The sequence below is a fragment of the Xiphophorus hellerii genome, chromosome 5 (genome assembly GCF_003331165.1).
Source record: "Xiphophorus hellerii strain 12219 chromosome 5, Xiphophorus_hellerii-4.1, whole genome shotgun sequence".
NCBI lineage: Eukaryota > Metazoa > Chordata > Actinopteri > Cyprinodontiformes > Poeciliidae > Xiphophorus > Xiphophorus hellerii.
Genome location: NC_045676.1, coordinates 14,664,336 through 14,679,295, shown reverse-complemented (window position 1 = coordinate 14,679,295; position 14,960 = coordinate 14,664,336). Strand labels below are relative to the sequence as shown.

The 14,960-nt window shown below is 39.5% G+C and overlaps 1 protein-coding gene across 2 annotated transcripts in view; it reads right to left on the bottom strand.

The window, feature by feature from the left end:
- ndst3 (N-deacetylase/N-sulfotransferase (heparan glucosaminyl) 3) overlaps positions 1-14,488 on the bottom strand; it is a 51,947-nt gene extending 37,459 nt beyond the window's left edge. For both annotated transcript variants that reach the window (XM_032563616.1, XM_032563615.1), the window contains exons 1-2: positions 13,926-14,488; positions 10,789-12,051 (exon numbers count right to left, since the gene is read on the bottom strand). In XM_032563616.1, coding sequence (XP_032419507.1) covers positions 10,789-11,787 — 999 coding nt within the window. In that variant the 5' untranslated portion in view covers positions 11,788-12,051; positions 13,926-14,488. The remainder of the gene's footprint in view (positions 1-10,788; positions 12,052-13,925) is intronic.
- Positions 14,489-14,960: the final 472 nt, after the last annotated feature.

Below are 14,960 nucleotides of genomic sequence, written 5' to 3'. Positions count from 1 at the left end.
ACCTCAGAAATTCTGAAAAAGCTTCCACTGGCAAGACGTACTAAAAGAGATAACAAAGCAAAACAAAGCTGATCTTCAGACAAGCACAATGAAAACTGAATCTGTTTCACCAACAGATTTATCATTTTGCTATCCACGTTCATATCCACATGAAAGAGTGCAAAACCCTTCATATCTGAAAATGCATTTGACAGTGAAACTTTTACAGGCAAGAACCTGTTCACAGATGTTTTGTCTAAACCAAGCTTCAACCCACAAATGATTATCACACCATTTGAAAGCTGCATTTCAAAGAATTGGTTTCCAACTTCAAACAACTCAGGGATTTCTAATGCGTAGACATCAAGAGAGTTGTCAAACCTCAAGCTTATCTGCAAAAATAATCTTAGAGAACTGCATAATAACTCCTGAGACATCAACAACACCTTGATAATAAAAAACTGTAGCAAAGCCAGCATATATAAAAACATCAACGTGTGGTGGGTTAATAATGACAGGTTGTCATTCTGAGCAGCGATAGTTATGGAGGGATTTGCTCCATGAGGACAGCAGAACTCTTTCTCCAGATGTCTCGGCTCCACTCAGTCAATTCTCTGTTCACCTCTGTACATGAACACACTCTTTCCATCTGTTGAATTATCTCCTGGACCATCCTCTCTTGCAATACTCTATACACTGATTCACTATTCTTTACTAGCACTGTATTAAGATTTTGTGGCATGAGAGTCCATATTAAAATACCTTAATATTTCTCAGCAAAAGAAATTCTGTCTATTGAAGTGCCATTAAAGTCAGAAAGTGACTTTAACTGGTGAAGTAGACTAATCTTATCAAGCCTAACATCTTGTAAATATGTTAAGATTCCCATTTAAAAGCAGAAAAGGATAAATGTACACCTACTCATAATTACACATTTTTTTAATTTTTGTTTATAGTAATTTAGTATTGTACTAAATTGTTATATGTTATATTTGTGTTACCAGTTGGCACTGTTACTGAAACTTAATTTATGAAAAAATCTCTTACTAAAGCAAGTACAATTTTATCTCTGTGTTATAATCTTAGCCTTTTCCCTCCATTCTGTGTGTATTTCATCAAACCATTTTTTGCCTCTGCTCCAGCTATGTTAGTGACAGAGAAATCATTAGAATGTCTAGTTTGGAGCACCCTAACATTTTACATCAAATAACCTGTGGAGATGCACCACAAAAACTCAATTGGTGCAAGAAATCGCAGTCAAAACAACAATATTTGGTCTGAAAACTCAAAGTTTAAAAATGACATCAGAGAGGACCTATTTAGAAAGGAAGTTGTATTTTCTACAACATGCAAAGCATGTCTACAGTTCATTCAGGATGTGAGAGAGAATGAGTGAGGTTTTCAGTAGATAACAGGAAGAGTCAATGGAATACATAAAGGTTGCTTTGTTTCTTCTATTTCTCGTTTCAACCTCGGGAGCCTCTTGAAAATGTTACGGTAAGGTTGTCCACTCTCAAAAGTATAAACACAGAGACTGTGATGGTAGCAACCATAATCACTAATATAACATTGTAAGTCAGCTATCACAGACAATTCCATGTATCAACTTCATAAACAGGGTCCCTTTACTTAAGGGGCAATTTGAAATTTGAATAAATTTTATACCAGCTGCATGGATCTGAAAGATTTCCTTCTGACTTGTCTGTCTGAGGGGAACTGTGCCTTGTTTCAGAAAGCCAATCTCAGCGTGCCGAGTTTACTTCAAGCTCAAAGCTAAGAATTGTTTTAAAATAGCCCCTAAGAGCTACTTCAAAAGTAAGTAGGGAAGTTTGGATACGCATAACGTAGGACAGTTAACCATATGAGTGATCGTGACAGGGACGAAAGTAAACACACACCAGCATTAGCAGTTTCCAAAAACTGCGGTTTCTGCGCCCAATCCTTCAGCCCCCACACAAGGCTAATGTGAGAGGCAATGCTGTTTTTGTTTCAGCGCGGATGCGAGTGACAGCACGTCTGTTTATGTGTACTTGTATGCATGTGTGTGTGGTAAGCTGTGGAAGTGGTGCCAGATAGATGTTGGGGTTCAAACAGATGGGAGACAGGCATCTGGACAGCTGGCATTCACTGCCTTTCAAAACCCCTTACGCCAACCACCTCTGCACCATATCCCCATTCTGTCATTCTCTACATTGCACTGCTTTCCTCTTTTCCTTTAATGATCTTAAGCCTTGCTAGGGGAATCTAAAATAGCAAATTAATTAAAAAAATATATTTTGTTGCAAGTGGGATTTAATGCACCAGCAGATTTAGAAGTGAGGAGAGGGAGAAAAAAAAAAAAAAAGAAAACTAGACATATTTGAAAAGCAAACGTAAATCAAAATTTTTGATTCATCTGCATGAATGCCTCATATCTGTGCGTGCATGTCTGTGTGTGTTATATTAACGCTAGACCCGCAAATTTAACTGGGTCAGGCATCTCTATTTGATGAGAGGAAAGAGCGCCTTTCCAGTTAATGCCAGTCTTCCCAGCACTCAGCCCCGTTTATACCGTCTCTCCTAAAGTCCCTCGGGTGAGATACAACTCAGCAGAGCTTTTTCCATGTTTAAGCATTTTACAAATTCATCTATTAACTTGCATTTATGTATCCGAGGTACTTGTGGTCTCTTTGGTGTCGCTATCCTCCTGCTAAATTCTACTTGGCAGCCCCCTCAAGGATTTTAGCTTGAGTGATTGGTGCGACTGCAAAACCTGCCTCATTTTGCGGAGGAAAATTCATGGCACATAGCCACAGCCTCAGAGTTTATTTAGAGTGGAAAACCATCCCTTAAAAAGATATTAATGAAACAAAATGACCAATTAGGATTTCTTTTGTGGACAAAAACATTACACAGAGTGTTTATGCTATGGCTTTTTCGCCTTGTGTTTAAAAAAAAAAAACCTCCTCCACATAAATCTAATTTTTTTATTGTTCCGCAAAATAGAAGTGACTTTGACACTCTAAGACAGAAATGTGATTTGATCTAAACAATTCCAATTTAGCCCTGTCTATGTCCGGTCTTTGTGTTAATGGGAAGAAAAACTCTGCCAACTCGTCAACATCCTGTCCCTGCCAAATGAAAGCATCCCCACAGCATGATGCTGCCACCACCATGTTTTATCTTGTAGGTGGTGGTCAGTGTTAGGTTTCAATCACAGTTAAGCAGCTACACTCCTGCTGGGTAAGCCCTAAAGGAGTTTAGCCTTAGTGATTGCTCCAAGTGTTAAACTTCCCTCATTTTGCATGAAGAAAATTTATGGCTCAAAGTCAAAGTATAACAACTTGGCACAAATTTAAATAAAACAAAACAGCCAAACATATTTTTTGGACAACTATATTACATTTTTTACACTTTATGTGTTTGTCATCGTCAATATAAAAAATATATATTATTTACATAATTATCCCAAAATACAACAAAAATAACAATTGTCTCTCTCTATGTGTTTATTTCTCCTTTCCTTCCCTTCCTGTGTGATTCTTAAATCTTTTATTGAATGTTTATGTTTTTCTTTCATTAACTATGAAATGGCATTTGGAAAAAAAAACTAAACTAAACTGATACCAAGAGAAAAAGCTTTGTGTGATTGACTTAATTAGTTCTAAAGATTAACTCCAAATTGAGCAGCAGCATAAATGACACAATGCCAAGCCAAAACACTTCAAAGAAATGAGAACTGAGCCCATTCTGGGTAACACCATTCTTGTGAGAGATTTTTTTTTTTTCAGTAAGAAGTATGACAAAAAATAATCACAAAGGGATTTTAAAAAAAATAAGGCCAAACACTGATATGTGTGAATTTCAAGCATCTATTCATTCATTGTTTGTGGTGCAGTCAAATGGAAAATAACTGAACCCTTTGGCAGTGTAAGATCTGAGACGTTGAAACAAGTTTTTTGTTCAGTGCTTCAGGCAAAACAGACTTTCTGTGATAGAACACTATGTAGAATTAATACCTGTGCACCCAAATTATAATAAGTGAAAAAACAACAGCATCAATTATCTTCTTTTCTTTTCTCGAGGCTGACAAAACTCAAAATTCTAATACCTGCAATAGGCAAAGTGCAGGTAAAGTTTTACTGAAAGAAGAATCAGAAAAGTGTGAAATGCATTTGTACTCAGAACCGTTTAGACAATACTTCGGAGAAACACCACTGGCAGCTGCACATAACCTCTGTCTTGACAGAGGTTATGTCTCTGTCAGCACCGTGCATCTGCAGACTGAAATCTGAAATCAGATTGGATGAAGAGGGTCTGTGAGAATCAATTCACAGATTCCTAATTTTGCTTAAGTCTGGACTTCAACTGGGCCATTTCAACAAATTATCTAAACTATTTATTTGTAGCTCTTGTTGGCCACTTGCAAGGTGAATCTCCGTTCCAGTCTCTTGCTGCCTCCAACGAGTTTTCTTTCAGGATTACCTTTTATTTAGCTCCATCCATCTTCCTATAAGCTATAATAAGCTTTCCTATCTAGGCTGAAGAAAAGCATCTCTACAGCATAATGCTGCCACTCCCTAGTTTTATAATGAATATTAATGTTTTAAGCTCATGTGCAGTTGTAGTTGTGTTGCCATCATGGCTTGTGACAAACTGTGAGCATGTATCTCTTCTTGCCACTCTTAAAGAGCATACATGGAGTCCATGATTGTCCTGGCAACAATGCACTGGATTGTACTTCTAATACCTTCAGAAAGATGGTGACTGTAGGCAAATGTGCATACTACTTTTCATGTTGCATTTACAAAAAATAAAAATAGCTGTTCTTCTATCATATATTGAATTAATATAATAAAAGCCTAGCAGACTTCATTGGGGTCTTAATGTGAAAAAATAAAGAAAAATTCAAATGGTTTAAATACTTTAGACAGAATTTACAAAGAGGTCAGTTTTAAAATCAGGTATCGAGTCTCTGTCTGACCTTAGTTATTGCAGTAAGGTCTAACAAGAAAATACCTTTCAGCCACACAATCTATGTAGAAGGTGTGTTTCATCTAAGCTTAGATAACACCCCTGAAGAAGACACCTCAGAGAGAGAAAGAGAAAGATCAAGTAGAGAGAGGAAGAGAAGAAATGTTAGAGAGGCATACAAACAGCCCAGTGATAATCAATGACTTAAGTGAGCAAGGAGAGAAGAAGAATGTAAGGCAGAAGGAGATCTGACCCATCGCTGCCGCCTGCATGCACAGGTTGGAAAAAACACCAGCAAAGGCTTGAGAATCATTGTATATGGGTTTTGACTGACATCGTTCCTCATTTTGAGAAATGTCATGAGTGGGGTGCCTTCCTGTGAATCATTTTAATAGAGGTAAAGCAGATGTGTGTGAGAGTGAGCGTGCGCAGACAGAAGTGGGGTAAGGATATTGTTTGTCACTGCAGGAACAGGTGGGGGTGAGACTAATGAAGAAAGGAAGGGTGGCATTTAAATTGGCCTTGCCTCGATCCCGTCTCCCATCCTATTTCAACCAGCATGTGACTTTTTTCTGAGGTAAACGAGGATTCCTCAAACACTGTGACGAAGTTTCCACTTTAACTGTTTATCAGCCTCCAGGCACATTTTACATGTTCACATTGTTTGTGTGTAATTCCTATTTATTCATTGTTAAATGTTTTACCATCTGGTATCTTGTAACTGCTAAATAATTATACAATGCCAGAATAATATTTCCATCCTCCATGTTGTATATTTTCGCACTAAAACTTTATCTTCTGTCCTTCTTTTTGATGTTTTTTTTGTCTTTTTTGATGTAAAGTGTACAGGAAAACGCCTAAAAATGACTTTATTGCCATCACTTTTATAGAAAAACCAGAATTCATAGATTGTGGTTTATCTAAATTGACTGAACCCCATGAGAAATCATGAACTGAGTGAAGTGAGTATGTAAAATGTTCAAAATTTAAAAAGCTAAAAAATAATTTTTTTTGCATAGGCATAAAGAGTACACTCTAATTAGTCTAATATTTTACCATCCTATGTGATAGCTGATGATAATATATTAAACCTGAAAAATCTTTCATCCATCATTTCAGCAAGAATAAAAGGCTTCTGAAATCAATAATTTTCAAAATAATTGTGGTAGCAATGTGAAATAATGAAGTGCTTTTGAATTAAACAGATTTCTTTCAAACAAAATAGAATTAAAATCTATTTGACTTTCCTGTAAAAAAAATACCACTGCCTGAATGTGTTGCATTCCAAAGACTAAATGTATGAAAACCCAGGAAATAAGTAAAACATGCTGTTTTGACTTCTTCAGAGTGTCAGTGCCATGTGGCATTCGTTTCCCAAAATACTAACAACTAGGGTTGCCACAATACTTAAATAAACAGTAAGAAAAATATTAAAAACTCAAAATCGCTGCAAAATTTTAAAAATAAAAGGGTTTTTTTACTAGTTAGCTCCAAAATATATAATGAATTACAATGTACATTTTTAAAACATTTTCTATCAAAAAGTACGTAAGTAATATTTTTGTACTTGTTAAAAGACATATATAATTTAAAAGTGCCACCTCACCTCTTTATCTTTAGTGTGCCAGTGTTTGCTTCAATTTGAGTGTCAACAGCCTGGGACAAATAAAGGTTAATTTTGTACTAAAATTGCATTTCAAAACAAACGCGAATCTGGAGCATACAAAACATATTTTTAACTAAGTACCGTACACAAGGATCTGATCCATGCAAATGTATTCAGCAGCCTGAACTATTTCTATCTTTCTGGTAATTTTGCTGGGTATTTTCTTTCATGAAAAACACCCAGCAGCCTCATGAGAAAAGTACCTCGGAACAACGCTTGTCACCTAAGGAGGAACGCATATGGGTTTTTTTTCCCCCCCGGGATGTACTTGCCATGTTTGCGTAGTTTAAAACTTCCAGCAGTGGCCTATCGTTTTGGTCAGATGAGTGACTGCAGGGAGGCTGAGCGTCTCTGTTATTGCAGAGCTGCTGCTGCAAGAAGTGCAATAATTTGAGCAGACAAGAATTGTTCAGTTTAGCAATTTTGACGCAAGTTAATGTCAGATATACCAATATATCAATTTATTTGACAACCTTCCTGACAACACAAGCAACTGTCTCGTGGAGAGGAGACAGACGTAATAGGTTGTTCATTCAAATACTTAGAATAGTTTTACGTTTATGTTGTTTTTGTTGGCAGAAACTCAGTCTTCAAATTGACCTGCTGTGAGAAGCAATTAGGTAGACTCCCTGGTGAAGTTCTTCCTGATGTCTGAACTCACGCTGATTTACTGCAGGCAAGACAACTCATAAGACACCTCCAACTTCTGAACAAAAAAACCCACTTAGTACATTATCCAACAAATGTTTCTACCTGTAACTGGCAAACAATTACAATTAAAGCTACAGCCTGTGGCATTATCTAGTCAACAAATTAGATCTTAACTTTAGCATTTTACAGCTCAAATATCAGTCACCAACCTGTACATTCACAACATGTAACAACAGAAGGTGCCTATAGCACCAATTTTCACCTAAAAAGTATCTGACATCTAACCAAGATTATTTATTATAAATTACTTCCAACAAAGAGATATAAAAATCTGAAATGAATCTGTTGATGTCACACTTATAATACCTTGTTTACCCTAGCTCACACAACCATACTGTAATCTGACAACTCTACCTGAGGCTCGCCATCAATAAGGCAAGAGCTGCTAAAAATATTTCTACTCTGCCGCTTACCTTACTCTATTCCCTCATTTCCCCTCAGCATTTTGTTTCACTGAAATAGCTAAGTTTGCTACAAGCTCCTCTACAGGCACCTTGGGCTGCCTCTCCTCTTTCCCTCTAACTACTTAATCCTGGTAGTTTTTGTAAAAGAAAGTCTTTCTCTTTGTGATTGCCAACCATCCCAATATGTGAAGGAAGTGTTTTAAAAGGCACTGCCTGCACTTTTATGCTGACCCTCTCTCTGTCCATCTCTTCCATCTCTCCCTCCATCTTCCTATTTCCCCATCTCCCTTCCCTTCTGTTATGGCACTAGTTCACCCTCATGTATATTTATGCTACAAAGCTGAAGAGTCAGGCAGACTTAAAATGAAAACTCCAACTAGAGAGTGCTTGTGTGCTCATTTTGTGAGCATGTACTGTACATGCACAATAATATGGTGCACAGGATGTGTGTGAGTGGGAGAGGGAAAATGCACTCTCTTATCTTTTTGCCAACATTTTTTTTTTTCATATTCAGGGGTAGAATTTTTTTCTCTCCATTTCAGCTTTGACTGCATATTTTCTTTTCTTTTCTTTTTTTTTGCCCATTCTCACATCCTCTTCCTAACTTATAATAAAGAACAGATCACTAAATTTCCTCTATCACCTGCCAGGAAGGATAAAAGCAACAATTTCGTCTAAATAAGTGTTGAAGCATAGGTTATTTAGCAGTATCACTTTTGGGAAACACTTCTGGTTGCAAACAGTTGTAGCCTAGAACATAACTCTTCTTGAAGGGATTGCTGAAGTTTTGGAAGTGAGGTTGTGAGAATTTAATCAAAATGGTTCCCTAACTAGTCAGAGTTGGGGATAAAGCTAAATGTTTAGCTTTACACATTGTTACAAAGCCCAAAAACAAATAAATTCTTGGTTGGCTAGCAGTCTGTCAAATACTGGGGGGAACCAACTGAACTTGATTGGACACCCAAACCTATGAAAAGTGATTAACAAGTCACAGCATCTAGCACTGATTACAGTAAAAAAAAAAAAAGAAAGAAAATAAGGACAGACATGATTTAAGATTGTCATTTAAGTCCATGTGCAAGTTGACGCACACAACATGTGCACCTGCTCAGGCTGTTAGTGGAGGGAAGTGGCCGGGCCCTCTGGCAAAACCCACACCTCAACATTTTTGTAACAGTCGGCGGGTGGCACATACCAAACAGGAAGAAGAGCAGAGAAGTAGCGTGTGAAAGGATGTTAGTTTTTCCCAGCATATGTATGTGTGAATAAAAACAGAGAGGGAATCATTAAAAGTAAAAAAGAACTGCTAAATAGTTAGTTATGAGGCCATTCTTTATAGAGAAAAATGTATTAGGAAATAACTTCTCTCTTTAAACTCTTCTCCTCCCTTACCAGTTGTTGAATACATGCAGATTTTATCTGTGGCACCTTCCACAGCTGAACATAAGAACTACAGCAGTTCAGCAGCACTTCAAGTGCATGTAGGCTATAGTCAAAACATGTAGAATTTAAATGAGAACACAGAGATGCATGAGGTAAATACAAAAGATGCATGAGTAAAAGAACATTTAAGAGGAACAAATGACTGTTAATTTGTTACTCTCCAAATCCAAGCAGACAAAAGGAAGGTGAGAAAAATCAATAGGCTAACTGATAATAAGAGTAGGTTTTTGGAACTGAGAGAATGGTTGATGAACATGAGAAAGTTGTCAAAAAGGCATGTTGTTTAGGTAGCAGGTAAGAGAAACAGAATATTTATCTTCATTAATATATGGAACAATGTTAAATCTTTACCCAACCTCTGGCCAGCCCTTGTGTTAAAGTCTAGTTCCATCATAATTCAGATGGATCCCCTCATCATATTTAAACAACGCAAGTTGAGAATGTTAATATCTGTGGGATTCAACAATACGTTGAAGGCTATTACAGATCTACTTGTTAACAACTGATGAGGTGTAAACCATAAACTAAAACATATATTGTATTAATTAAGCTCACCAGCTGTAACTCTTGTCACAAAAATGTCCTTTTTTTCAAAATTGTATTTCTGAACAGCAGAATTTCTCTCTTCTGTAAGCAAGAGGAAATGTTCCCTTTTTATCCACCTGACTGGCAACAAGTGAGGGAAGGACAACAATTAGTGAATAATTAAGTGAATGAATGGTACTTTTATCCCAGCATTTTGCATAGTATCTCACTGAAATAAATTTTAAATCATGGGAACAATGATAAAAATGTTAGTATGTCAGTTTAATAACTATCTAACAGTGATTTAAGAAACAGCTAGAGAGAAAAGGAAAGTCACATAAACCCACTTTTCTCTTTTGTATGCCTGCAGTGAGCTGGGCAAACACTGTTGTTCTTAGTTCATAGCCCAAAACAGCTCAGCCTACCTCTAAAAAACATGAAAAGCCTTTTTATCATAAATAATACATTATAACATGAATCAGTATTTTAAACTTCTGCAAATACAGTGCTCTTGTTGCATGTAAACATGAGCACGGAAAGCACATCTGCCTGTTTTGGTGTACTTGCTTGGACGAGCGTGTGCTGAAACAATAGCTATCTCGAGAGGCGAGCGGTGCAGCTGACTCTCCTTTAGTTTCCCTAAAAGGAGGAACGTGGGAAAAGAGGAATAAGAGCCATTCATCTTCTCACTGCTTCATTCACTACCTCTCTTTCTTACTCACCCCCCTCCTCTTTCCGCCTTTCACACCACATCTTTGTTCCCCTAAATGGCCTCTCTTCTGGCTAAAACCCCCACTTGAAAATGCTCTGTTGTTGCAACCCCGACAAATATGCACTTGATGCAAACACAAAGAGGCATCGCACACATAGACTCTCACACATTACTCTTAAAAAAATCTCCCGAAACAATCCTCTACTAAGGTGGCTTACAATTCAAAGAGAAACCCTTCCTTATCTTCATCATTGCACAGCAATTGATTACTGGATTTAACAAGTTGATACCTGACTCAGGGGCGCAGTCTAATACTACTGACCCAACATTAATTCATCCTCTATCCGTCTCTGTCTTTCTCTAATGCATATTATCCCACACTCATCATCCGATACCTTCACGTCCTTGGCGTTCATGCGTGTTCCCTCTTTGCCGACAAAAATATCATCTATATCCACCAGAACATGCCGGTCCAGGCCCAGGGTAAGCTTTCTGTCTGTGAGGTAGGAGATGGCATCCACCAGGATGAGTCTGTGGAGCCAGTAGCCCAGTCCCTGGCCAAAGAGTACTCGTCTCACTCCGTCATACAGCCCCATGTCCTGCACCACTGTGGCCTGGAGGCCGAGGCTGAAACCAGGTCCAGCATTGTCTCCGCTGCCTGCCCCCGCTCCCTCTTTAGCCCGTGCTAACAGCACAGCCTGATATGTGGAGTGATTAGACGAGAACGAGGTCCAGTCCTCCCCAGGTAGGGCCCCTCTATCTGTGCCAGGCTTGGTCAAATGGAGGAGCGGTGAGCTGGACACCACACAGCAGTCCCAAAGTGCCTGGTTGGTTCTTAGAACAAGAGGTAGGCCTCGCAGTTTGAGCACAGAGGGGGAATTCTCTGTGGAGCGGTAGAAGCCAATAATGCCAACTCTATACTCAGTGCAATATTGATGCAGCAGCTGTCTGTTCCATGTATCTGCATGTGCATACTTCAAAAGATTCTCATAAATGATGAGCGAATACCGTCCCCGGCCTTTCTCTGTCAGCGGTGGAAGGTCCCCCTTTCCTGAGGCTATCTCCATCCGAAATTGAAAATGGGCCGACTCCAGTATGGCCATGATGTCCTGGCCCAACTGAGAGTACTGTGACTCCACTAGTACTAGCACCACCGGATCAGTGTGGACATGTGTGTGCGGAGGGTTAGGAGGGTACGGGTAGGGGAGCTGACGGTACGGAGACATGGAAAGCGGCTGGGAGCAGGCAGGCTCGGCTGATTGTCCAAGATGCATTGAGGGGGAAGAGTTTGAGAAAAGGAAATAGGCAGATAGGAGCAGGGAAATGAGGCAGCATGAGGCCAGAAGGAGCAGGAGTCTACGTAAATGGCGCCGGAATCTCACAGCCACTGTCATCTCGAACTGCGGAGGTACTGTCCGTCAAACTAATAGATGTCTTTTTCAGTTTCACAGGTGTCTAGAGGTTTAGGAAAACCCAAGAGATTGTCAGTGTGTGCAAGACAGGAGCATAGCCACTCAGGGGTATGTCATGTCACCATGGCAGGTGAGTAAGGAAGCAGAGCTGGATTTTGGAAGAAGGGTCTTGATTGAAGAAACACAGCCGAGGTTCCTTAGCTTCAGGTCGTCACAGAGGAGTCGCATAGAGGGATTGACAAATATCTGCAGAGACGGGGACAAGAATAAAAGAAAAATAATAAATTCATTGCACAAGGTTGAATATCCTGCATTAGTTCTGTGTGTATTTGTGAGTGAGTGTGTACCTAGACTGTGCCACCCTGGGGAATGTGAGGGCACAGCTGGTAACTACAGAACTGATTGAAAACAACTTGCATCCTCAGGGCTTAGCCAGCCTCTGACACACACACATACACACGCATACATGCAAAATGACATCCCAGTTAAAACATGACACAAAATTTAATCCACACAAATAAACAACAGCTGGTTGTGTGTTAATGTTGTCTTGCAGGGAGGTGAATAGGAGCTCAACTAATCAGTCCCATAAAGCTCCGCAGAGATTTCCTCTAATTGTGCCAAACTCTGAGCACCTCTGTCCTATTTCTGAACCTAATCATTTGAAATACCACAAAATTAGAGCTGGAATCCTTTTGCCAAGAGCACTAATCTGAAGGGAGGGAGGCCCATGACAGCACAGAGGAAAAGAAGTGCGAGAATGAGAGAGAGCGAGAAAAGTGAGAAGGAGAAAGGAACAAAACGCAATGAATTATAGAAACAGACAAAAAAGAGCAGGATTAGCATCTTAATGTATGTGCCGGGAGCCAGGGAGAAGAAAAGATCCCACAGCATCTCTTTCTTTCTCTCGCTTTTTCTCTCCTCCTCCTCCTGTTCTGTCTCTCTCTGTGCCCATCTCCTCCAGTTCTTTCAGTTTGAATATCAATGGCCTCTTCTTAGATTCTCCATCTCTCCCTTTTTCTTGTTCTTCACTTTTAGGGAACACAAGCAGGGAGAAGGTCAAAGAGGAGGGATTCCAGCCATACTCCTGAAATATTAGATCAGTAAATGAGAAAGGGGGAGCAAAAAATGTAACTGCTCTTTGGAGAGCTACCAGGACAAGGATGAAAACGGCATTACTTATGCCAGTAAGTGTGAGATGAGCTAAATAGCGCTTTCATAAAAATACTCTCCCCAAAGAAATCTTGTTACATATCATACATCAGCTATAGGTATCAAAGTATACCACAGTTATAAAAATTTATCAAAACCAATCAGATTTTCCCACACATAATTACGGAAGCTTTCTTTAATATTTATGTACGAAAGAAAGCTTATGCGTAATAAGTGTCTTTGGCTGAATATATGGTGCAGCGCTGACTCTTCTCCAATTTTTTGCTGCACACTGGAAGTCATCTGACTGAAATACCTAAAATGCTTACAATTTTAATTCAAGGTTATCAAACTGTCAGAATCTCCTGTCTGAGATTCAGAGAAAAGGAGGCGGCGATGAAAGAGACGCTCTTTACTCTTTAGGAATAAACGGTGCTTTAGGCAACAGTGGAGGCGGTTTATGAAAGCTGATGGTTGGAGCTCTGACTGAATGGAAGACTGATTTAACATGTTAATAAAAGGTACAACTAGGCTTTCTCGCTAAGACACAAGAGGGCGCTCGCACCGGTTAAAAAATGACTTCACGTGGAAGTTTTTCCCTCAGATTAGCAACTTTAGTTGCTTAAACCAAAAAAAGATAAAATATCGTCGTTTGTTTTTTTCTATCGGTTAGCAATTTGTTATTATTTAATTGTTGTCTTAATGTAGGATTATAGTTTTAACAAGTAATTCAGTGGTGCCGCGCATAGTGTAAACAATGGAAAGAGGCAAAACAAAACAGCCCTGTTTGACTTAATTTACTCGTCTCGTATTGTTTTTCTTCTTTGAATAATTTGATTTAATGCACCTTCTAATCCAATAGCAGCAAATTCCTGCAAACTCTAATAACACGTAACTCAACAGTTTTCCGTCCCGCTTCACGCTGTTGTAGTTAATGTTCGGGAACCTGCACAGACTCGCCCACTTACCTCTAACCCGGGCTGAGCGGCTGCCGTGCTGGAGGAAGCGAGGCGGTGGAGCGGTGAACGTGCTGCTGCTGCTGCTACTGCTGCTGGTGCCGGTGATGGGTCCGGGGCTCCAGTCTCGGTGGTGCACCCGTGTGTTTTGGATGCTGAGGCGTTGTGCCATCTCTCGCCCCCCTCCTCTCTTTCTTCCCCGTCTCTACAAAAGCAGCAGGGTCGTCCAGTCGGAATGATCGTCTCTCCTCCCCCGATTCATCACACTTCTGTTTCTCTTCCCCTCCCGCCTGCTATCCCGCCCTACACTACGATATCTGTTTGTGAATCTCAGCTCGTTATGCGGCGGAGCTTCGACGCATCCGGCTGCCCGCTGACGACTGGCTGCCGCGCGTAAAGGCTGCTGGTTTGTAAGCGCCCGACTAGCGGAGGCGACAGAGGGAGAAAACGTGGAGGGGATGGGGGAAGGAGGAATAGAGAGAGGGATACGAGAGAGAGGTAGGGGTTGATTGACACAAACAGCCTTTTTCTCGGGCATCAGCTATCACGGGGTGGGTAAAAGCTCTCCGCCCGTTAGTTGGTGTTGCTCGGATGAGCGATGTCACATGTGGATGCGCACAGGTGCGGGCTGATGGCGCCCCTAGCCGACTCCCTCTCGCTGTTTAATATAACTTTCAGCGCTCAGCGTCAAATTTACGTGACAGGAGGAAAAACGGAGACAAAAATCAATATCTTGCCCATCAGAAACGATAAAATCACATACAAAAAGAATGATATAATTTAAAAAATATATAATATATATAACAATTTGGGTGCACTGAAAAACAACAATAACTTTGGTAACTTAGATGCACAGATTAAACAGCTAAAACAACAAACATAAAAGTAGAGGGTGTTGCATGGTTCAGAATTTATATATATATATAAATTCTGAACCATGCAACATATATATATATATATATATATATATATATATATATATATATATATATATATATATATATATATATGATCTTCTTCCCCTGCATATAAATTAAGAACATTTTT